Consider the following 25,503-nt stretch of genomic DNA (forward strand, 5'->3'; position numbering starts at 1 on the left):
TGCACTTTGTTTTTCTCTGTAACTTAAGCCCTGCGGCAGCTCAGCAGTCGGTGTCTCTTTTCTCCAGTGTTGCCCTTTCTGGATGGTGCCTCATGGAAAGAAAGGTGTGCTCCCTACTCAGGGCTGTGGTTCAGAGTCCTAGTTGGCAGGCAGGATGTCAGAAGCCGGCGTTCAAACATATTTGATGGTGGCGGATGGGATTTCCTTCTGGAAAGTCTTTGTTGGTATTTTTCAAATTAGGTGAAATTTTCCATCCAACCCATATAACCTGATGTGGTCAAAGCCGGTCCAAGCTGAGCCAGGGGAAACTTGCCTTTGTCAAAGCCTTTGCCCCTCTCCACCCTCTCACTCCATCCGTTAAAGATACTTGCACCACTCGAAAGCCTTCCTTCTCTGTCTTTTAAGGGCTTGCATGCTGTCTGCACAGCATCTGGGACTTCTCCTTGGCACACATCACTCACAGACACCCGTGGCATAATACAGTGTTTTCCAGACTCCGGCACGTATGTGCCATATTCCTGCTGTTTCTTATGCTTCCACACCATCTGTTTAATATATTTCTTTAAATCAACTTGCAGTTTCTTTTTGTTTTTACTTAAATGCTTTCAAAAACCACATAATAACTCTCAACAGAAAACCAGTCTTTTTAATACACGTTGCTTCCCTGGTGGCTCAACTGGTAAAGGATCCGCTTGCAATGCAGGAGACCCCGGTTCGATTCCTGGGTCGGGAAGATCCCCTGGAGGAGGGAAAGGCTGCCCACTGCAGTATTCTGGCCTGGAGAATTCCATGGATCGTATATTCCATGGGGTCGCAACGAGTTGGACACGATCAAGTGACTTTCACTTTCACTTTAATACACATTAAAGGTAATACATAAATGACCAAAATAAAAATGGTTTGGCTGTCGGATGACTGAAATTACCCCTAGTGTTATCAACAGCACATGGCCCACACTCGAGGATGTTAGTCATGGTATAATCAGAAGTGTAAACCGTAAATCTTCTTATTAGCTAAGGCCTTGAGCAAATAACCTCTCACCTCTCTGAGCCCACATTTTCTCAACCCTAAAATGAAGATATAATATTAATAGTAATAACTGTTTATAGACTGGGAAGACTAAAGATATAACATACAAAGGATCTACTGTATGGCAAGCACTCGACAAATAACCACTTTTATCATTGTGATGACTGCGCTTTGTGAATTTGGGTCATCTCTCACTCTGGTTGCTAATCAAAAAATTATTCCAACGAAAGGAATTTTTTAAGTATGAGGCACATATTGGACCAAACCCCAGGCCACCTGTGTCTGGCCACCTGTGTTTATATAGGGGCTCAGTTCAGTTCAGCTCCTCAGTCGTGTCTGACTCTTTGCGACCCCATGAATCGCAGCACGCCAGGCCTCCCTGTCCATCACTAACTCCCGGAGTTCACTGAGACTCACGTCACCGAGTCGGTGATGCCATCCAGCCATCTCAGCCTCTGTCCCACCAACTCCCGAGGTTCACTGAGACTCACGTCATTGAGTTGGTGATGCCATCCAGCCGTCTCAGCCTCCATCGTCCCCTGCTCTGCCCTTTCATTAGAGGAAGCTTTCTGAATTCTTCTTTATGGAAATCTTTAAAATTAAATATGGGATCCATTTACTCTCAAAAGAAACAGTGTCTCTCTTCAACAGGACTCGGAAGCCTTTGGCATACAGCTCTGATCTCGGACTTGGCAGTTGAAATGATAGTGTTGTAGGTTCTAGGAAGTGAAAGTGTCAGTTGCTCAGTCGTGTCCGACTCTTTGTGACCCCACGGACTGCAGCCTGCCAGGCTCCTCTGTCCATCTCCAGGCCAGAACACTGGAGTGGGGTGCCATTCCCTTCTCCGGGGCATCTTCCCGGCCCAGGGATGGAGCCGCTGCAGGCGGCTTCTTCACCCTCTGAGCCCCCAGGGAAGCCTCCAGGGATTCCGTGAGCTGTGCCCCCTCGCCGCCCAGCAGCCTTGCTCAAGCCCCGTGAGTCCCCTGTGTGTTGCCCACCTTCATCGCCTCCCGCTAGTTCGTCCTCCTCTTCTCTCCAGATGCCTGTCTGAGCCAGTCCTCCTGTCCCTGATTTTCTTGCTCTCTCTTCTTACTCTCTCTCGTCTCTCTGTCCCCTTTTCTCGGCTCCCCTCCTTCTGTTTCATCCGTCTTCTCTTCTTTAATAAATGTGAGTATTCCAAATGTGTTTTAAAATAATGAAAGTATTGAATTGTTTTATCATCTATCCTTAAGGTAAAAATTAGATTGGCTTGCTTTCTCTCTTTCTCCCAAGAATAATAAAACCCTGTAAAATGGAAAATAAATTGATTCACGGTATTTTAAAAATTTAGTGTGGGTATATAAGTCATTATTGGTTTCCTTTTTTTGAGAGGATTGTTTCATTGCCTTAGGAAAAATGGTCTTCCTTTGCTGATCAACAAAAAGGAACAATGTCATGATGCAAATGGTTACTAGTCCAGATTATTTTTACCATCTTAAAAAATAATTTTAAGCTATTTTTAAATTTTATGAAGTGACTGAAAGAGAAGTACAAGAGAATGATGTGGATGAAGGCAGAGGTCATTAGAAAAAGTAAACATTATTAATTTTCTGCTTTTTCTGCTTGGATCTAAGTGGTAAACACTGAATCCTTAGTCCTCAATTGGAGAAACAGTATTTTTACTGCTTCTTCAAATAAACTCCCTGTGAATGACTTTTGTATATAACTGTGTTTATTCTAAGATGAATAAGAATTCGTGTATTTTTAGTCATTTTTTGTTTTCTGTGTTCAATTTTTCCTTTTTAAATTTTCAGAAGTTTGCTCACTCTCATTCAGTCGTGTTTTGAGGGCCAGCCGGTGTGAGCTGCTCCTGTTTGAGTAATTTCTCTTTTGTCCTCTTTGCTCCTCCCTTTTGTTTAAACCATGGCTTTCTTTCAGTAGTTGATGAGTATATATTGTGTTTAACATTTTTGTTATGAAAGTATTATATATTAATTGTGGAATATTTTGAAAGCATAAATTAATGAAGAGGGAGGATTTAAAATCACCCATAATTTCACCATCCATCACAACTGGCTTTTTCCAGACATATATTTTCTTTTTTTTTTTTACAGGGAACAGACAAACCCTATCATACATCACATTCTGCAACTGCTTTTTAAAGTCATAAAATCGCTATCCTTTGTGTAACTTGGTGGGTTTCCTACTGCTGGCTGTGGAACCTTGAATTCAGATTCTGCCAGAGTTGACTTCGGACTGGGGGGTGACTGTGGCGCTGTCTGCAGCGTGACCGAGTCATGTTTCTGTTTCACTGCAGTGTTTCTGGGCGTGACCGACCTTCAGGCAGACGAGGTCCAAACGACCAGCTTGTGTGCCCGCTGGCAGGTGCAGCGCCACGCCACCGCCTACAGGGTTGTCCTGGAGTCCCGCCAGGGTGAGTGTGACCGTCACCCACGCTTCTGTCATGCGCTCGTGTGCTCTGTGCAAGTTACCGTGGACGACACACGACGAACTTAGACACACGCATTCTGCTTGAGGAGGCAACGTTACGTTGCGAATCCTGCAGGACGTAGAGTCAGGAGGGCTGGTTAAGCCAATTATGTGACCTCTCCAAGTCTCCATTTTCCCATTTACGGATAATAGGTAGAACCGTAGTGTGGATCTTGGGGCATTCTGTGGGGACTGAGCTGAGATAATCTGTGTGAAATATTTGCAGCCGTGCTTTGTGCATATTAAACACCCAGGAAATGCGGCTGCTGTGGTGGTGGGAGCTGCTTAGGAAGGCTGATAACACGCCTTAAACTGCACGGAGCTGTTGTTCGGTCTTTATCTGGGTTTACTTCAGTGTTTCTCTCAGTGATTTTTTTTTACTTTTGGGGAGAACTGATGAGCAGCAAACTCATTCAGGAGATGAAGTGATGGGTCTGTGCTATCCATGGGCAGTACATTAGCATCATGGCTCTCAAGTTCATCTACAGTTTGGGATTTGGCTTCAAAGGTGAAACTCTTAAAATGACTGCTTGTTTTTACTAAAAGTATCAAGAACAATAACAAAAGATGGATTCCCCAAGAATGAATTTCCAGGAACTGTTAATCTTGCTTTGTCATTATCAGCATGAATAATATTCAGAAGATGGGATCAAACAATGAAAATTTCTTTGATCAGATTTGCATTGTCAGTAGGAAAGATCGTGTTGTTGTTTGGGGGGCAGGGACAGAGCCAACATTATAGAATTCCAGATGGCATTTTCTAACCTTTCAAATTTGCTGATAAGGTCATTCATTTTAAACTAATTGATTAGCTCATCGCTGCTGGCAGGCTCTCCTCCAGCCGCTGCGGGTGGAGGCCGCTCCCCAGTTGCGTGGGCCTCTTGCAGTGGCGTCTCTCGTGAAGCGCAGACTTGGCACTCTGGCTTCGGGACGTGCAGCGTGGGCTCAGTAGTTGTGGTTCATGGGCTTAGAAGCCCCGCTGCATGAGGAATCTTCCCAGACCAGGGATCAAACCCGTGTGCCCGTCACTGGCAGGTGGATTCTTATCCACAGGACCACCAGGGAGTCCTCGTGATTGTTACTGTTTTTTTATGTCTGGATAAATGATAAATGGTTTCCTCACTTAAAAAAGCAGAAAGGGCTAATTTTTCAGGTGTGGATGGGACTTGTCTTTAGGTAGTAGCACACATCCCTGGCTATAACTACATTTAAAATGCAGAAATCTCACTTTTAATCTAATCCAGGAAGTGGAAAGCATAGTTTAGTAAGGTACTGAGAGTTTAGTAGAGTGCTGGAAATGAGCTAAAAATACAAGATAGAATATTAGAAACACAAGAAGAGATTTCTGTCAACACTGACCAAGGCTTTGTCTCCGCAGGCTTGCTAATAAGCCACTAATTCCTTAATTCCCAGCGTGTGATCCTGTAAAGGTCTCTTTAGCCAGACATTGGCTAAGCATATGGGAGTGGCTTTAATCTGCAATAAACATTGAATAAGGAAAAGTCAGGACAAATCACTTGGATTTTGTGGTGGTTTTGTGGGATGCTTAACCTGGAATGTTAGGTCCAGGAATCAAAGCAAACTGGAAGTGGTCAAACAGGAGATGGCAAGAGTGAACGTCGACATTCTAGGAATCAGCGAACTAAGATGGACTGGAATGGGTGAATTTAACTCAGATGACCATTATATCTACTACTGTGGGCAGGGATCCCTTAGAAGAAATGGAGTAACCCTCATAGTCAACAAAAGGGTGTAAAATGCTGTTCAGTTCAGTTCAGTTGCTCAGTCGTGTCCGACTCTTTGTGACCTCATGGACTGCAGCACGCCAGGCCTCCCTGTCCATCACCAACTCCTGGAGTTTACATGAGTACTTGAATGAAATTTAAAAAATAACAGAATGATCTCTGTTTGTTTCCAAGGCAAACTATTCAATATCACAGTAATTTGTCTATGCTCTGATCAATAACGCTGAAGAAGCTGAAGTTGAATGGTTCTATGAAGACCTATAAGACCTTCTAGAAACCAACACTGAAAAAAGATATCCTCTTCATTATCAGGTACTGGAATGCAAAAGCAAGCAGTCAAGAGCTACCTGGAGTAACAGGCAAATTTGGCCTTGGAGTACAGAATGAAGCAGGCAAAGACTAATAGAGTTTTGCCAAGAGAATGCACTGGTCATAGCAAACACCCTCATCCAACAACACAAGAGAAGACTCTACACATGTTCATCACCAGATGGCCAATACTAAAATCAGATTGATTATATTCTTTGTAGCCAAAGATGGAGAAGCTCTATACAGTCAGCAAAAACAAGACTGGGAGTTGACTGTGGCTCAGATCATGAATTCCTTATTGCCAAGTTCAGACTTAAATTGAAGAAAGTAGGGAAAACAACTAGACCATTCACATATGACCTAAATCAAATCCCTTACGATTATACAGTGGAAGTGACAAATAGATTCAAGGGTTTGATCTGATAGACAGAGTGCTTGATGAACTATGGACAGAGATTCGTGACATTGTACAGGAGGCAGGGATCAAGACCATCCCCAAGAAAAAGAGATGCAAAAAGGCAAGATGGCTGTCTGAAGAGGCCTTATAAATAGCTGCGAAAAGAAGAGATGCTAAAGGCAAAGGAGAGAAGGAAAGATACACCCATTTGAATGCAGAATAGCAAGGAGAGATAAGAAAGCCTTCCTCAGCGATCAATGCAAAGAAATAGAGGAAAACAACAGAATGGGAAAGACTAGAGATCTCGTCAAGAAAATTAGAGATACCAACATTTCATACAAAGATGGGCACAATAAAGACAGAAATGGTATGAACCTAACAGAAGCAGAAGATATTAAGAAATGGCAAGAATACACAGAAGAACTGTACAAAAAAGATCTTGATGACCCAGATAACCACGGTGGAGTTATCACTCACCTAGAGCCAGACATCCTGGAATGCGAAGTCAAGTGGGCCTTAGGAAGCATCACTATGAACAAAACTAGTGGAGGTCATGGAATCCCAGTGGAGCTATTTCAGATGCTGAAAGATGATGGTGTGAAAGTGCTGCACTCAATATGCCAGCAAATTTGGAAAACTTGGCAGTGGCCACAGGACTGGAAAGGTCAGTTTTCATTCCAGTTCCAAAGAAAAGCAATGCCAAAGAATCCTCAAACTACCGCACAATTGCACTCATCTCACACACTAGCCAAGTAATTCTCCAAGCAAGGCTTCAACAGTACATGAACCATGAACTTCCAGATGTTCAAGCTGGATTTAGAAAAGGCAGAGGAACCAGAGATCAAATTGCCAACATCCGTTGGATCATTGAAAAAGCAAGAGAGTTCCAAAAAAACATCTACTTTTGCTTTATTGACTATGCCAAAGCCTTTGACTGTGTGGATCACAACAAATTGTGGAAAATTCAAGATGTGGGACTACCAAACCACCTTACCTGCCTCCTGAGGAATCTGTATGCAGGTCAGGAAGCAACAGTTAGAACTGGGCATCGAACAACAGACTGGTTCCAAAAAAGGAAAGGAGCACGTCAAGGCTGTATATTGTCACCCTGCTTATTTAACTTATATGCAGAGTACGTCATGAGAAATGCTGGACTGGAGGAAGCACAAGCTGGAATCAAGATTGCCGGGAGAAATATCAATAATCTCAGATATGCAGATGACACCACCCTTATGGTAGAAAGTGAAGAAGAACTAAAGAACCTCTAGATGAAAGTGAAAGAGGAGAGTGAGAAAGTTAGCTTAAAACTCAACATTCAGAAAACGAAGATCATGGCATCCGGTCCCATCACTTCATGGGAAATAGATGGGGAAACAGTGAAAGACTTTATATTTTTGGGCTCCAAAATCACTGCAGATGGTGATTGCAGCCATGAAATTAAAAGACACTTACTCCTTGGAAGGAAAGCGATGACCAACCTAGACAGCATATTGAAAAGCAGAGACATTACTTTGCCAACAAAGGTCCGTATAGTTAAAGCTATAGTTTTTCCAGTAGTCATGTATGGATGTGAGAGTTGGACTATAAAGAAAGCTGAGCACCGAAGAATTGATGGTTTTGAACTGTGGTGTTGGAGAAGACTCTTGAAAGTCCCTTGGACTTCAAGGAGATCCAACCAGTCAATCCTAAAAGAAGTCAGTCCTGAATATTCACTGGAGGGACTGATGCTGAAGCTGAAACTCCAATATTTTGTCCCCCTGATGCGAAGAACTGACTCTGGAAAAGATCCTAATACTGGGAAAGATTGAAGGCAGGAGGAAAAGAGGGCAACAGAGGATGAGATGGCTGGATGGCATCACCGACTCTATGGACATGAGTTTGAGTAAACTCCGGGAGTTGGTGATGGACAGGGAAGCCTGGCGTGCTGCAGTCCATGGGGTCGCAAAGAGTTGGACACAACTGAGTGACTAAACTGAACTGAAGCAGAATTAGATGAAAGATATGCAGCTGCTTGACAATACCTATAAAATCTTGAGGAGTTATGTTTCATATATCTTTTTAAGACTAGCTGAGTCATACTTTAATATACAACAGTTGACATTTATCACATTTGGTGGTACTTGTTAAGCCTTAGCAACATAGTAACTATAAAAATCACACGTCCAAATTATCCCAGAATATTTTTATCTATGATACCATTTAAGAAGTTGACAGAATGGGACAGAGGCTCCTGTAGATATTCATTAGCTTTCATTGAAAATCATGTTTATACAGATTGACAGAAAGATGTCAAAACTGTCTTTATCAAGAAATTAGTGAAATCCATCAGTGTATTTTTTTATTAAATGCTTTTACAAATAGCGTTGGGATTCTTATCAGATACCGTGACCGATGTGTCTGGTAACACTTATCTGGGCGTTTAAAACCTCAGTAAACTCCCAGGTGGCTCAGTTTAAAGAGTCCTCCTGTGAATTCTGGAGATGCGGGAGATGTGGGCTCGATATCTGGCTTGGAAAGATCCCCTGGAGGAGAAAATGGCAGCTCACGCCAGTGTTCTTGCCTGGAGAATCCCGTGGACAGAGGAGCCTGGCAGGTTACAGACCATGTAGCTGCAAAGAGTCAGACACAAGTGAGTGACTGAGCGTGTGCACACACGCACACACACACACACACACACAAGCTCTCGCTGAAGCCAAGTATTTTTACTAGAAATAAGAGTCCCCGCTTCCTTCTTATCTTCCAGTTAAATTAATTTGTATTTCGCCAGGATTATTTTCAGGCTGCCAAAACCCTCTTCATCTGAGCCTCAACAGTCTCAATTCAGCAAGAATGAACAAAAGTGTTGTTCAGTTTATTTTTCATCAGCAGTTATAGCTGAGCAATTTATGAGCCCAATTAGCCTACATCTTATTCACTCAGGTGTCCAGCTGCATATTATTAACCAACCAGACAGCAAAAGATTCTAATTGATAGGCAGGGGTGGGGAGTCAATGTGGGGAATATGTTTAAATATTTTAACTTACACAATTTAGGGTAGGGAATAGTCTTTCCATTTTGTTTTTTTTTAATTTAATTTTTATTGTATACAGGAATACAGTTGATTTATAATGTCATGTTTGTGTTCGGTGTACAGCCACCTGATTAAGTTATACATGCGTCTGTTCTTTGGATTCTTTTCCCACGTGGGTTATTACAGAGTGTTGAGTACTCTAGGTAGGTCCTTGTTGATGATCTGTTGCAAGTATATTACTGTGTATATGTTAATCCCTAGCTCCTAATTCATGCCTTGAAGTCTTTCCACTTTGCACTGGGGAAGAATTAGGTTGAGTTTCTTTATCTCACAGAACGATGTGATCATCATTCCTGATCGCTGCTGTTGGACATGTGATCGGATGCACATTCCTCCCGGGTGCCTGAGTCCCCGGGCTCCACTGTTTTTCACCTCTGTAACACCTCCCGCTGGCTACATGTGTTGCCTCTGCAGAAATGTCAGTCCGTCCGCTTCAACCAGAGGAGAAATTAGAGAGAAACGGGACCCAGTTTCTCCACATGATAGAGAAGAGCCTTACCGCAGGCTGGCTTATTTCTGAATGCCTCTGCCAAACTCCTGGGCTCCCAGGTGGCGCTAGTAGTGAAGAGCCCGCCTGCCAATGCGGAGCCGGAAGAGATGCATTTTCAGTCCCTGGGCAGGAAGATCCCCTGGAGGAGGGCTTGGCAACCCGCTCCAGCGTTCTTGCCTGGAGAGTCCCATGAAGGCAGGAGCTGGCGGGCTGCAGTCCACGGGGCCGCACAGAGTCAGACAGGACAGAAGCGACTCGGCACACGTGTGTGCACTGCCAAACTCCCACTGTGTGACGGGTGGTTCTTTCTCTCTCTGTGTTTTGAATCCCCCGTGTCTGATCTCATGCACGTTTACTCTGAGATGAAGTCAGTAGATTTGCTTCTGCTCTATCCCGACAGTATCTATCAGTGTTCTTCTCTGAGCCTCCGTTTTCCCAAATGACTTCTTTTGAGGACTTTACCTGTGGTCATACCTATAAATCTCCAAGGAGTTTGTGAATAAAGCAGCAAAGCTGTATCATTCAGGTGTGCTTGCTTTGTTTGTAAATGGTAAAAAGCACAAATAACAGGGACTCGGGTGGCAAGGTCACCCACGCCTTGCGCACCGAGACCTCCCCCAGTGTCTGCCTCAGGCGCGTCGAAGCCGCGGGGTTCAGACGCCCTCGCCGAGGGGAAGCCGGACTGCACCCCCCGCCCTCTCCCCTCCGCCTTCCTTCTCAGCCAGATGGAGAGCCGGCCCGGTCAAGTCCAGATGTACGTCCTCCTAGCTTCAGCTTCACTGTCATAGTTAGAAGGAAGCTCTTCTCTCTCAGTAATTCCCACAGAAGTCCAGGACCTTGGGTCATGTTGGCCCTGTTTGGGGTCGCATCCCCCTGAATCTGTCACTGAGTTCATGGAATACATGCATGGACTCAACGGCGAGTAAGACCTGGCTCTTGCCCAGCCTGTGTCTGGGGAGAGGTGGGCGTTCTTACTCAGGCCTTCCCAAGTCAGAAGACCAGGGTCGGGTTCAACGAAAGAAAGATCAGATGTAAAACAGGCAAAAACAACAGCTGTCCTCTACTCCTGTAAATATTATGACAGTTTTTTCATAGCCAAGAAGAAAAAAAAAAAAGATTACCAGAAGGATCAAGTCCTCTCTAGAGAGTGAAATCCAATCTGCTTTTGAGTCAAGCTTTAGACTTTCCAAATTAAATTGTAGGCTTTTGGTTAATTGTAGGACAGACCAGAGTTTCAGAGGCTTTGGGCTGGTTTTGAGTACCTCGGAACCCCGTGAGAGCCTCCGTTAGTTCTGCAGACGCTGCCGAGTCCCGTCTCTCTGCCAGCTGTTTTTGAATTGACGTGGCACCTGAGGTGGGATGTAGATATGTACCTCACACTGTATTCCCTCCCTAAGCCCATTAACTTGGTAAATTTCTTTTTAGCCTGATTTTTTCCTAAGTTTCAAAGATGCTCACCTTGTCTTCTGTTTTTAGGTACTGAAATGTCTAGTTCTCTGTCGTCTATTAACCAGAATAGAGAATTGCAGCATTGTGGAGAGCCTACCTTATTAGGGACCCGATCCCAAACAAGAGATCATATGAAACGAAGCCCATTCCCAAGATTCACCTTTTTCAAGTGCTGATTCCATGTTTTGGGGTCACATGATTTGAAAGACCCAGAGAGTGGAAAGCATGTATCATCAAATCCCAATTGAGTTTACTGGATCTGGGACCTTTGCTTGTAGATCTCAGTAACCACTCCTGAGACACTTGGGAGTCAAGTTGGTGGCATGACAGTCACCCAAAGAATGTATTTAGCATGACTTCATGAGAATGAATGCTCAATGACAGATTTTCCCCCTTGTTCCAAAAAAAAAAAAACAACAAATTTAACTTCTGGCTTTTGGCACAAGGGGGCAGGAAATTAGTCATCATTTGACCAGTTTAAGTGTTTTCTTTAAGGCAAAGCCGTGAATCATACATGCCAAAAGCAACATGGATACACCCCGATTCGTGTAGCCCTCTTCATTAGCCTTGGGAGCAACCTGTTACTGCTTCCCATTAATTCCACAGTGCTTGTTCCAGATTTCCAATGATTTGTGGGTTTTGTTGTGTTATGCAGCCGTGAAACCTGCTGTTGTCAAGGCTCTATAAAGTGCATGGGTATTCAGGAGAAATAGAAGAAACGACAGAAAGTACATTTCTAGAATTAATTCCTGGAGAGTCTCACAAGTTTTTGTGGAGATAGCTAAAGATGATCCATGCATAGGATTTGGGAAATGTTTGTATTACAGGTGGCTCACAGAAGCTTCCGGGAGGCTCCGGAGTGGTTAGGGTCAAAATAAAGCCGCTGTTATAGGGTTCTGAGCCCAGGAACCCAAGGCTAAGTTGGATATCAGCCAAGCAGAAGGCAGGGTTTACTAGTATTTTCTTACTCTTAAGTTCCTTTCACAGCAATTTAAATCTCACAAACACTTTAAATAGTTCCAATTTCATCATTTTGTATAATATCTAATAAAGAAAATATTGAGGTAGACCTATATTGTTTCAAAGAAATATATTACTAAACATTATATTATAAAGTTCACTTTTGAAGTTCTTTAAGATTGACAATTATAAAAGTAAATTTCAGATTCCATTCAACAGATGGCATTACTTTAATTACATTTTTAAAAAATCAGGATTTGTCCATAGATAAAACCTACTTCAGTGATCAGTGCAGAGAAATAGAGGAAAACAATAGAATGGGAAAGACTAGAGCTCTCTTCAAGAAAATTAGAGATACCAAGGGAACATTTCATGCAAACATGGGCTCAATAAAGGACAGAAATGGTATAGACCTAACAGAAGCAGAAGATATTAAGAAGAGGTGGCAAGAATACACAGAAGAACTATACAAAGATCTTCTTGGCCCAGATAACCACAATGGTGTGATCACTCACCAGACATCCTGGAATGCAAAGTCAAGTGGACCTCAGGAAGCATTGCTACGAACAAAGCTAATGGAGGTGATGGAATTCCAGTTGAGCTCTTTCAAATCCTAAAAGATGATGCTGTGAAAGTGCTGCACTCAATATGCCAGCAAATATGGAAACCTCAGCAGTGGCCACAGGACTGGAAAAGGTCAGTTTTCATTCCAATCCCAAAGAAAGGCAATGCCAAAGAATGTTCAAACTACCGCACAATTGCACTGATCTCACACGCTAGTAAAGTAATGCTCAAAATTCTTCAAGCCAGGCTTCAACAGTACATGAGCTGTGATCTTCCAGGTGTTCAAACTGAATTTAGAAAAGGCAGAGGAACCAGAGATCAAATTGCCAACATCTGTTGGAAAGCAAGAGAGTTCCAGAAAAACATCTACTTCAGCTTTATTGACTATGCCAAAGCCTTTGACTGTGTGGATCACAACAAACTGTGGAAAATTCTTCAAGAGATGGGAATACCAGACCACCTGACCTGCTTCCTGAGAAATCTGTATTCTGATCAGGAAGCAACAGTTAGAACCAGTTCCAAATTAGGAAAGGAGTATTTCAAGGCTGTATATTGTCAACCTGCTTATTTAACTTATATGCAGGGTACATCATGAAAAATGCCAGGATGGATGAAGCACAAGCTGGAATCAAGATTGCCAGGAGAAATATCAATAACCTCAGATATGTAGATGACACCACCCTTATGGCAGAAAGTGAAGAGGAACTAAAGAGCCTCATGATGAAAGTGAAAGAGGAGAGTGAAAAAGTTGGCTTAAAGCTCAACATTCAGAAAACTAAGATCATAGCATCCAGTCTCATCACTTCATGGCAAATAGATGGGGAAACAATGGAAATAGTGTCAGACTTTATTTTCCTGGGCTCCAAAATCACTGCATATGGTGACTGCAGCCATTAAATTAAAAGACGCTTACTCCTTGGAAGAAAAGCTATGACCAACTTAGACAACATATTAAAAAGCAGAGGCATTACTTTGTTGACAAAGGTCCGTCTAGTCAAAGCTATGGTTTTTCCAGTAGTCATGTATTGATGTGAGAGTTGGACTATAAAGAAAGCTGAGTGCTGAAAGATTGATGCTTTAAAACTGTGGTGTTGGAGAAGACTCTTGAGAGTCCCTTGGATTGCAAGGAGATCCAACCAGTCAATCCTAAAGGAAATCAGTCCTGAATATTCATTGGAAGGACTGATGCTAAACTTCCAATACTTTCGCCACCTGATATGAAGAACTAACTCACTGGAAAAGACCCTGATGCTGGGAAAGATTGAAGGTGGGAGGAGAAGGGGATGGCAGAGGATGTGATGGTTGGATGGCATCACCAACCAATGGATATGAGTTTGAGTAAGCTCCGGGAGTTGGTGATGGACAGGGAGGCCTGGCGTGCTGCAGTCCATGGGGTCGCAAAGAGTCAGACACGACTTAAGTGACTTAGCACTGCACATGGTACATTAATGGAAATTAAAGCGACATCCTCTGAGACTGGACTTCTGAGTTTGGAATTTACATTTTAGTTCAGCTTCTTAGTGTATGGACTTGGGTAAACTACTAATTTTTCTGGTCTTCAGTTTCTTGTCTTTAAATTGGGGATGGTTATAAGGATCAAATGAATCAATAGTGTAAAGTCCTTGGAGTCGTGCCTGGTGCCCGGTGAGCGCTGAGCAAGCGGTGGCCATTGTTACCTTTGCTATGCTTTCATCATTCAACACCAAGCACAGAGCCTGGTGGTCTTCCCTCGTGGCGCTCGAGGTAAAGAATCTGCCTGTCAGTGCAGGAGACAGCGTAAGAGACACAGGTTCGATCCCTGGCCTGGGAGGGTCCCCTGGAGGAGGTCATGGCAACCCACTCCAGTACTCATGCCTGGAGAATCTCGTGGACAGAGGAGCCTGGTGGGGTCGCAAAGCATCGGCCATGACGAAAATGCTTAGCCCGCACACACAGAGCCTGGTACTAAACTAAGCTCTCAATCATATTGGGAATCCTAAGTTTTAAAAAATAATATATTCACCTCCACACCTGCTCAAAAGATCAGTGCGGATGTGTGCATATAATTATAAACAGGAACAATTCTCTGTTTGTTAAGTCCTCAACAGCCTTTTACTAGTTAATCTCATTTCTGAACATATAAAATTCAATTTTCAATTATTAAAGAAAAACAGTGGATATATGAATTCTTTAAAAAAAGATACAATCACTCAAACAGGTTTAATTCATTCTGGAGCTATCTGAGTAGGCCTTACGTACTGAGTATTTTAGAAGCAAATCATCTGTTGGTGGCTATTTAAAAAAATTCCTGTATGTACGTTTTGTTCATATATGTTTTGTTTTGATTATAGATACACAAAAGCAAGAATCCACTTTGGGTGGCGGGACAAACAGGCATTGCTTCTATGGACTTCAGCCTGATTCAGAATATAAAATCAGCGTTTACACAAAGCTGCAGGAGATGGAGGGACCCAGCGTGAGTGTAACAGCAAAAACACGTAAGTCAAAGGCTTCTCTCTTGATCTCTGTGTCTGTGAACAAACAGTATTTTAGGAATACGGTTTTGGTTCAGAAACCTTATTCCATCTATAGAAACGTTAGCCAGTGGCCCTGGATTGTCTGTGATACAGACGCCGCCCTTTGTACGCAGCCCCGGCGTTCCCTGCCTGTGGCCCGCTGACGGCTCTGTGGATTTCCATCTCCGCCGTCTGTCACAGGGGACTGTAGGGCCGGCGAAGTGCGGAAGCAACGGCCCTGTTGTGACGCTTCCATTAGGAGCACCTGCGGTGGTGGAGTGTGAGGCGGAGTGTGAGGCCTGGGCCCTGACGCTGAGAAATGCCGCAGCGCCCCAGCCTCGAGGGTGGGGTGGAGCCAGAGCGCGCCAGCTGGCCGCCCGGCCCTGCCTCCTCAAGAGGCTCTGATGCTTTTTCCAAGTTGGCAGGAAATCTGACGCACGCAACGCACGCAAGGGAAAGGCAGAGTATAAAAGGGAAACAAAGCACGTCTACATATTCTGAATGGCAAGGAAGGGGACAACTGCCTAGTACCCTTTTAATCAAGATTCCTGACCTAGAGGCCGTAAGTACTGAAGTGGTTTGAATGGTACTGAATTCTGGGCCATACCTGTGTGTCTCCAACTCAGGGTCTTGAACTTAAACTTGAAATCCTCAAGGACCGGTGTCCGAATAGGTGGCGGAAGATGGGCTTTCTTGATAGCCCCTCTCACATGCGTCTGACATTTAGAAAGTTCTACTACTCAGCTGTATATGTCTTTCAGTGTCTCTGTACATACAAAAAGATACAGAAGGTGAAAGTGTAGCTAACGGAATCATCTACTTTTCAACACGGGGACTTTATTTCCTAACACTGAAGTAGTCAGCATTTTACATCACGTGTGTATTCTTGAGGTGTAATTTGCATTCCTTAAAATTCACCCCCTGAGTGTACAGCTCAGTGATTTCTGTACATTCCGGGAGTTGTGCAGCCGTCTCTGCAACTCCGCGTTAGGACACTCCCACAGCCTGGAGGTCATTCAGGCCCATTCGCAGTGAGGCCCCCTTCCTGCAGTCAGCTCCAGGCAGCCGACTTTCTCCTCTCCGACGTCTGTGTCTTCTAGACGCTCCGTGCAAATGGAAGTATGCAACAGGCAGTCTTTTGTGTCCGGTGTCCTCCACTTCGCCTGTGTTTCTGAGGTTTATCCGTCTTGGAGAATGGAGCAGTTGTGTCTTGCGTTTTATTGCTCGTTAGAATTTGGTTTTTGGGGTAGAGGATTATATAATTTTGAAATTATTAGGGCCTGTTAGGGCTTGAGATTTAAAGTCTAAAAAGCTTGTTTGGGGTCCTTTTTTCCATTGTTGCCTTGGGCAGTTTAACGTCTCTGAGCTGCTGTTTGCTTACAATAAAATTAAACACCTTCTCTCTTCGCTTAGTTTGGTGGTGGTAAAGATCCACTGGAAAGACCCCACTGAGGACTTTGCAACTGCGTTTTATTTCATTGAACAAATATTTTTGGTATCGCTCTTACTTCTTCCCTTTAAATAAAAAATCTTTCGGCCACACCGTGTGGTGTGCAGGGCCTGAGCTGCCCACCAAGGGGTGAGCTTGTGCCCTGCAGTGGCGTTGGGGTCCTAACTCTGGGCCATCAGGGAGGTCCCTCTTGCTGTCTTCCTGAAAGTCAGAAACTACGGCCACGGGGTTAGAGCTACCATCAGACATGTTTTCTCTGGGCCATTTTTTTTTTTTTAAGTTGTAAAGTATTCTCGAAAATTCGAAAGCTCTGACAACGCGGGGCGCACGTATCCTCGTGCAGCTGAACGTATGGAAAGCTAGTAACTTCCGCGTCTTTGGACAGCGTACACACTCTGAAGTTTGTTATTCCTGAATGTTTAGGCAGAGTTCTTTGCTCCCATTCATTACGTGCCTGACCTCTAAAAATATTTGAGTTTGGGGCCCCTGGTCTAGTTCAGCTTCCCTTAACCTTACCCTCACCACTGTTCACGACCAGCCCAGGATTCATTTGGAAAGCTCTGCTTGATGAAATGTTTTCCTTCTGTGGGGACATCTGTCATCACAGAGCTTCTCCCCACTGGCTCCAGTTCAACCTCCCGGAGCAAATGCAGATCAAGACTGTTCCCTCTTCTGTGACAGCTTCTCGCAGACTTGAGGACAGGGACCATCTGTGTGCCCGTAGAGGACACAAACACTCTCACCAGCTCATTGTGGTTCTTCTTACCCGAGACGTTCTTGGGCCAGACGTCCTGACCAAACATGTTAATCTGGCTGCCACAGGCACTCGTTGATTTGGTTCTCAAATTTATTGACTGAACTTGCGATATATCTCAGCTTTTCACATTGAAGAAAATGCACAGTTATAAAGACGACCAGCTGCTTCCACAGATTTTAGGCTTTAGAAATATTTTATAGTGCTTTCAAAAATGTTTTGCAATCCTAGTTTTAATACTAAAATGTCTCAAATGTTTTCACTTGTGAAAATTTTTAGCTGCCAAAAATTTGCCTTTAAAATATCAAAGTGATTTCCTCTGCCTATGCTAACGCAACAGAAGGTACAGAGAGCACTGTTGCCTTCCTTCTTTCGCCATCCCATGTTGTTTTGTTTTCTTTTGTATTTTGGCCGTGCTGTGTGGCACATGATATGGTTTCCCGACGAGGGATCAAACCTGGGCCTCTTCAGTGAGAGCGTCGAATCCTAACCACGAGGCCACCAGAGAATGCCACCCTTTTCTTGTTTTCTCTTCCCCCCAAACTCATTTATACCAGCTTGATCTCCTTCAAGAAATTCTGCCTGTTGGATGTAGTTATGTGTGTGTGTATCAGATATATTACTGCATAGGTATATAAAGATCAGATCATATCAGTCACTCAGTCGTGTCCGACTCTTTGCGACCCCATGAATCGCAGCACGCCAGGCCTCCCTGTCCATCACCAACTCCCGGAGTTCACTCAGACTCACGTCCATCGAGTCAGTGATGCCATCCAGCCATCTCATCCTCTGTCGTCCCCTTCTCCTCCTGCCCCCAATCCCTCCCAGCATCAGAGTCTTTTCCAATGAGTCAACTCTTTGCATGAGGTGGCCAAAGTACTGGAGTTTCAGCTTTAGCATCATTTCTTCCAAAGAAATCCCAGGGCTGATCTCCTTCAGAATGGACTGGTTGCATCTCCTTGCAGTCCAAGGGACTCTCAAGAGTCTTCTCCAATACCACATTTCAAAAGCATCAATTCTTCGGCGCTCAGCCTTCTTCACAGTCTAACTCTCACGTCCATACATGACCACAGGAAAAACCATAGCCTTGACTAGACGAACCTTTGTTGGCAAAGCAATGTCTCTGCTTTTGAATATGCTATCTAAAGCATATTTGAACATGCTATATAAAGATAAACCTGTATTAATCAGTTAAATAGAATTTTTTGTTTCACAAATGGGATCATACCATCGTATTCTGCTTCATTTCATATAATAACTAATCTCAAACATTTTTCTGTATCAGTAATACACAGTTACCTCATCCCTTTAAATCTTGAATTGCTTTACTCAAATAATGTTAATTTCTTGGTTCCTGGAATTGGAAGAGACCTTAAAATTCATCTCCTCCAACCTTCCTGCCAGAGAAGGCAATGGCACCCCACTCCAGTACTCTTGCCTGGAAAATCCCATGGACGGAGGAGCCTGGTAGGCTGCAGTCCATGGGGTTGCAAAGAGTCGGACATGACTGAGCAACTTCACTTTCACTTTTCACTTGCATGCATTGGAGAAGGAAATGGAAACCCACTTGAGTGTTCTTGCCTGGAGAATCCCAGGGACGGGGGAGCCTGGTGGGCTGCCGTCTATGGGGTTCCACAGAGTCGGACACGAAGCAACTTAGCAGCAGCAGCAGCAGCAGCAGCAGCAGCAACCTTCCTGCCAGAGAAGGCGTTCCCTTTACAACATTCACAGCAAACAGTCTGCCTGAGCTCAAATCCTTCCAACTATTTGGCACTTACTGTCTCCAGAGACTAAACATCCCCCTGATTAGTTGAGAGTTTTCCCTTGTATTATACTGGGATAAGAAAAATAATATTCTCAAGTTTTCTTTAGTGTCAAATAAGAATTAAAAAAAAGAATATGCAAAAAAATAATATTAGGATGTTTAATCCACGTACTGATGCCGTAACGTCCCGGTGCTCTGCCACGTGAATTGGTAGGAAAGTCACAGCTCTTACGTGACTACATCCATGGCCTTTAACCAAACCGCACTTCTGCATTTGACGCAGTTCTCACCCCTCCTCACCCAGGTTAAGTTGATCAGGACACAGCCTCCCAGTGTCCTGCTGCGTGGTTCTCAGAGCTGAGTTTCCCAGGCACAGTCTGACCATGGCCGAGGGCGAACCAGGCTCTCCTGGGGACTACGTCCTGAGAACGCAGGGTAAAAAGGGAGGGAGTGCTATTGAACGTGGATTGATGGTCCGTCCTTAGGCAGAATGGAGTAACGTTATGGGTGAAAGCAGCCAGAGACTGATCTGAAATAGGTTGGCAGGGCTCCTGCCTTAAATCAGCGTTGAAACCACTTTGAAGTTGATGCTTTGAGTGCATTGACTCCCGCTGGGAAAACTGAACTGTGGCAAAATGGCATTTCAAGCCTTCGGTCTGAGGCTGAGGAGATGGTTGGAACCAGCTTTCATGGGCTTTGGCTGATTTACAGTGGGCCCTAAATTCACTGCGTTCTCAAAGAAGACAGCTGTCAGAATCATTGACTCCCCTGAAGAGTTATGACTCCATGACCTCCCTCTCTTCACAGATGAGACGGTTAACTGATGTTCTTTCTCTGCTTTTCAGAATCGCTTCCCACTCAACCACCGACGTTCCCTCCAACCATCCCGCCAGCAAAAGAAGGTAAAGAAACACAATGTAATCATGATGTGATTTTAGGTTTTGGATTTCTGTTGGATTTGTTTGTTTCTTCATTTAAAAACCAAGATATTAATAAAAGATAGTTTCGCCTTAATACAAGTGCTTGTATCAGACCCTTAGGGGGTACAGATTTGCAATGAGTAGTAAGTAAGACAGAGAGATCTAATGTGCAGTGTAATGAATGTAGGCAACAGTATTGTACTATAATTATGTGCTGAGATAGAGGTGCTAAATATTACTACATCAATCAAAGTACAATATATAAATGTAAATTAATATACATTATATACAATGTAAATTATGTATCAGTTCAGTCACTTCAGCCACTCAGTTGTATCTGACTCCTTGCGACCCCATGAATTGCAGCAAGCCAGGCCTCCCTGTCCATCACCAACTCCCGGAGTTCACTCAGACTCATATCCATCGAGTCAATGATGCCATCCAGCCATCTCATCCTCTGTCGTCCCCTTCTCCTCCTGCCCCCAATCCCTCCCAGCATCAGAGTCTTTTCCAATGAGTCAACTCTTCGCATGAGGTGGCCAAAGTACTGGAGTTTCAGCTTTAGCATCATTCCTTCCAAAGAACACCCAGGGCTGATCTCCTTTAGAATGGACTGGTTGGATCTCCTTGTAGTCCAAGGGACTCTCAAGAGTCTTCTCCAACACCACAGTTCAAAAGCATCAGTTCTTCGGCACTCAGCTTTCTTCACAGTCCAACTCTCACATCCATACATGACCACTGGAAAAACCATAGCCTTGACTAGACAGACCTTTGTTGGCAAAGTAATGTCTCTGCTTTTCAATATGCTATCTAGGTTGGTCATAACTCCTTCCAAGGAGTAAGCGTCTTTTAATTTCATGGCTGCAATTGCCATCTGCAGTGATTTGGAGCCCAGAAAAATAAAGTCTGACACTGTTTCCGCTGTTTCCCCATTTATTTCCCATGAATTGATGGGACCAGATTATATAAACAAACGTAAATTATAAATATAAATCAAATTAATATATTGTGCACTTTAAATTTTTGCAGTGTCATTTGTCAAATATACTCAATAAAAAGCCATCTAAAAGTAGAATCCACACACACAGAGTAGATTTTCAAACAGAATTCTTTCATATTTATTTCATTGAAAATATCAGAATGGTACATGTTTGCCAAGGAAGAGTAGTCCTGTAGCCTGGGGGTGTAGGTTATAATTGTGTAGTTTGTAGGTTATAATTGTGTAGTTGTGTGGGTTATGATTGTGTAGCTGTGTAGGTTGTGATTCTGTAGACCAGGGTTGCAGTGTAAGCTCACCGCAGAAATGCTGCTCCCGGGTGTGTTTTTCTGTCATCACAAAAGTTTGTCTTCACCTCTTACTTGAGCTGTTAAGGTAACTTTCTAAAAAACTTCGAAACATAGTAGTGATGGTTATTTTTTTATCCCATTAGTTCAGTTCAGTTCAGTCACTCAGTCGTGTCTGATTCTTCGAGACCCCATGAATCGCAGCATGCCAGGCCTCCCTGTCCATCACCAACTCCCGGAGTTCACTGAGACTCATGTCCATCGAGTCAGTGATGCCATCCAGCCATCTCATCCTCTGTCGTCCCCTTCTCCTCCTGCCCCCAATCCCTCCCAGCATCAGAGTCTTTTCCAATGAGTCAACTCTTCGCATGAGGTGGCCAAAGTACTGGAGTTTCAGCTTTAGCATCATTCCCTCCAAAGAAATCCCAGGGCTGATCTCCTTCAGAATGGACTGGTTGCATCTCCTTGCAGTCCAAGGGACTCTCAAGAGTCTTCTCCAACACCACAGTTCAAAAGCATCAATTCTTTGGCACTCAGCCTTCTTCACAGTCCAACTCTCACATCCATACATGACCACTGGAAAAACCCTAGCCTTGACTAGATAGACTTTTGCTGGCAAAGTAATACCTCTGCTTTTGAATATGCTATCTAGGTTGGTCATAACTTTCCTTCCAAGGAGTAAGTGTCTTTTAATTTCATGGCTGCAGTCACCATCTGCAATGATTTTGGAGCCCAGAAAAATGAAGTCTGACACTGTTTCCACTGTTTCCCCATCTATTTCCCATGAAGTGGTGGGACCGGATGCCATGATCTTCGTTTTCTGAGTGTTGAGCTTTAAGCCAACTTCTTCACTCTCCACTTTCACTTTCATCAAGAGGCTTTTTAGTTCCTCCTCACTTTCTGCCATAAGGGTGGTGTCATCTGCATATCTGAGGTTATTGATATTTCTCCCGGCAATCTTGATTCCAGCTTGTGTTTCTTCCAGTCCTGCGTTTCTCATGATGTACTCTGCATATAAGCATACAGTCAACAAAACAAGACCAGGAGCTGACTGTGGCTCAGATCATGAACTCCTTATTACCAAATTCAGACTTAAATTGAAGAAAGTAGGGAAAACCACTAGACCATTCAGGTATGACCTAAATCAAATCCCTTATGATTTATCCCATTAATGAACATTAATTAACCCTACTATTCATTCTCAAAGTGCTTACGCCAAGTACTTGGGATACCGTAACAATCTATGATTGCTGCTCTCTGCTTATTTTCAGTATTGCAAGAGAAATAGGTGTTTACCTAGGTAACTACCAGCCAAGGAAATGAGTTAGTGTAGATTATACTGTAGTAGCCCAGAACTGAGAACAGTTAACGCTGCTACAATTTAATTACTTGTGAAGGAGGAGGAATTTGATTTACATTTTCCTGTAGTTGAATTCTAATCCCTGGGTTGGGGAGACCCCCTGGAGAAGGAAATAGCAACCCACTCCAGTATTCTTTCCCGGAAAATCCCATGGTCAGAGGACACTGGCAGGGTATAGTCCACGGGGTTGCAAGAGTCGGACATGACTTAGCGACTAAACCACCACCACCCATAGTATTGTGGTCAGAAAAGGTGCTTGATACGATTTCAATGATCTTAAATTTACCAAGGCTTGATTTATGACCCAAGACATGATCTGTTCTGAAGGATGCTCCTCATGCACAGGGAAGGAGACTGTTCTGCTGCTTTTGGATGGACTGTCCTGTAAACATCAGCTGAGTCCGTCTGGACGAATGCTTCCTTACCAACTTTCTGTCTGGACGATCTGCCCACTGGTGTCAGTGCAGTGTTAAAGTCCCCGTGATTCCTGTGCTACTGTTGATTCCCCTTTTATGGCTGCTAGCATTTGCCTTGTACACTGAGCTGCTCCTGTGCTGGGTGCATGGATGTCTGCAACTGTCATGTCCTCATCTTGGGTAGATTCCTTGAGAATCACCTAGTGCTCTTCCTCATCTCTTGTAACAGTCTTTAAAGTCTATTTTGTCTGATATGAGTATTGCTACTCCAGCTTCCTTTTGGTTTTCATTTGCATGGATTGATTTACATTTTGAAGAGTGAGTTTTACAGGTAAATAATGGAGAGGTGAGTACGTAACGTCATGGGGTGATCTAAGCGCATAATGTGTTTGGGAGCCATAAGTGCTTCAGCGTGAGCCACAGAAAAGAGTGAAGGTAGTGTTACGAGATGGTGAGTGTGCCTGAGCGAGGAGGCTGGGCGTTATCCTATGGGACATGGCTATGAAGGGAGGGTGACCTGCAGAAATCTGTTTGAGAAAGATAACCTTGGAGAAATGGGGAGGAGGGAGAAGAAAGGTGGATCACATAATTGGAATGTTGTTTTAGAAGACTTCTTCCATTTGCCATGCATTTAATACTTTTATTCATTTGGCTATGCTGGGACTTCACCGCTGGGTGGGCTTTTCTCCAGCTGTGGGAAGTGGGTTCTACTCTCTGGTTGCAGTGTGGGGGTTTCTCTTGTTGTGGAGCACAGGCTCTAGGCACTTGGGCTTCTGCGGTTGTGGCTCCTGGGGTCTAGAACACAGGCTCAATTGTGGTGCATGGGCTTAGTTGCTCCCTGGCAAGTGGGCTCTTCCCGGTCCAGGGATTGAACTCATGCTTCCTGCATTAGCAGATGGATTCTTTACCACTGAGTCACCAGGGACGCCCTGCCCCACATTTTAGAATAGCTATTACATACCAGAGTTACAATGAAAAATAATTGTCCTCACCTTACAAAGGTTTAGCAGACGTTTGGTTCATGTCAAAAGATCCATGATGTTTGGTCCTGTCCAAAGTCATTTGGCATGGACCAAATATGCTCATGGACATTTTGGATAGGACCAAATTTCAAGAACCTGTTGGTGTAGACTGAATGTCTTATTGATGTTCTGGACAAGACCAAATATCCTGCAAAGGACAGGAGCGTAGTCAGAGGTGTCTGATGCTGGAGAGTGTAAGGGTCAAGGAAACAAAGGGGTAATAAGAAACTTTACAAAAATAAAACTCAACATCCTTCCTAGCACACCACGCAAACTCTTCAATGATCAACTGCCGGGGTCCAGCCCCGGTGGATCCAGGGAATTCGAAGCGGGGACGGCGTCGGCGAGGATCAGGAAACAATTGCTTAATTAAACGTTAATTATGGATATAAAGAGTAATAGAATGAGGATAACTCAGTGAGGAAATTCAGTGGAGAAAAGAGGCTGAATAATTCAGCCAGAAGGTAAGAGAAAGAACGACATGGTGAGACCAAGTTTCGGTGAACAAGGCCCGCACTTTATTTTCCAAAGTAGTTTTTATACCTTAAGTTATGCATAGAGGATAATGGGGGAAGGGGTAGAGTCATGCAGCAAGCCAGGCTTTCTTCCTGCAAACTTATCATATGCAAAAGTTTAGGTGATTTGCATCATCTTCTGGCCCGGAGGCCTGTTAACATTTTAAGACCCTTTCTTTAGAAAACTTATTTTTCTCTAAAGGTGATTGCTCAGGAGCCACCCTCCAAAAGCATTAGATAAAGTTGCATTCCTACAGAGCAAAGGTGTGGTGGGCTATAACAAGAAAAAGAATTAACTCAAGGGTCCCAGGTTACAAACATTAAAGCTACTATTTACACCAATTATATTAATCAATACACTGCCAGGGACACAGCAGGTAAGGGATATGGAAACTTAGCAGCAAACATTGGCCCAACAAGTGAAAATCCCTTCACCAATACAATTTCTAATCAATCTTTTAACTGCTCAAAGGAATCTGTATTTAGACAGTTTAGAACATCTCATGCCTCTCACAGTTGGGAGGCTCTGAGCAATCACATGTGGCCGGAAAAACCTATTCAGGCAGGCTAGAGGATTTCCAAAGGAGTTTGTAGGTTGAAACACTGTCACGCCCAGGAATTATTAACTGGAGCTGTAAGCTAACTCTTTTTTCAGAGAGAGGTAGTGGGGGACAGCCCCCTGTAAAGTCAGAGGTGTAGGTGAAGGCACAAAGCAGAAAGTAGGCAGAGATGCTCGAGAATTTCCAGGGGGACTCCTGAGGCTCGATCCTGCCTTTGCGTATGCCGAGCCTCCTCCCTCATGACCTTTGTCTTGGGTGGAGCTCCTCACGCTGGCTCCCGGCAGTGATAGAATTCCAGTTGAGCTATTCCAGATCCTGAAAGATGATGCTGTGGAAGGTGCTGCACTCAATATGCAATATGCACTCAGTATGCAATATGCCGGCTCCTGGCAATCAACCTACACTGTGGCATCGTTTCCCAGACTGTGTTAGTTAACAGCAAAACTGCATAACTTCAGGTTCCCCATACGTGCCTTATGC

At 43.9% G+C, this 25,503-nt stretch overlaps 1 protein-coding gene across 4 annotated transcripts in view; it reads left to right on the plus strand.

Moving 5' to 3' along the window:
- The window catches only part of COL14A1 (collagen type XIV alpha 1 chain), a 234,110-nt gene that overhangs the window by 107,628 nt on the left and 100,979 nt on the right, over positions 1 to 25,503 (plus strand). For all 4 annotated transcript variants that reach the window (XR_011570692.1, XR_011570693.1, XM_070802990.1 and 1 more), the window contains exons 23-25: positions 3,326 to 3,442; positions 14,813 to 14,959; positions 19,792 to 19,848. Coding sequence is in view for 2 of the 4 variants with exons in the window: in XM_070802990.1 (XP_070659091.1) it covers positions 3,326 to 3,442; positions 14,813 to 14,959; positions 19,792 to 19,848 (321 nt within the window). In the remaining 2 variants the exon portion in view is untranslated. The remainder of the gene's footprint in view (positions 1 to 3,325; positions 3,443 to 14,812; positions 14,960 to 19,791; positions 19,849 to 25,503) is intronic.

Source organism: Bos indicus, chromosome 14 (assembly GCF_029378745.1).
Source record: "Bos indicus isolate NIAB-ARS_2022 breed Sahiwal x Tharparkar chromosome 14, NIAB-ARS_B.indTharparkar_mat_pri_1.0, whole genome shotgun sequence".
Taxonomy (NCBI): Eukaryota; Metazoa; Chordata; class Mammalia; order Artiodactyla; family Bovidae; genus Bos; species Bos indicus.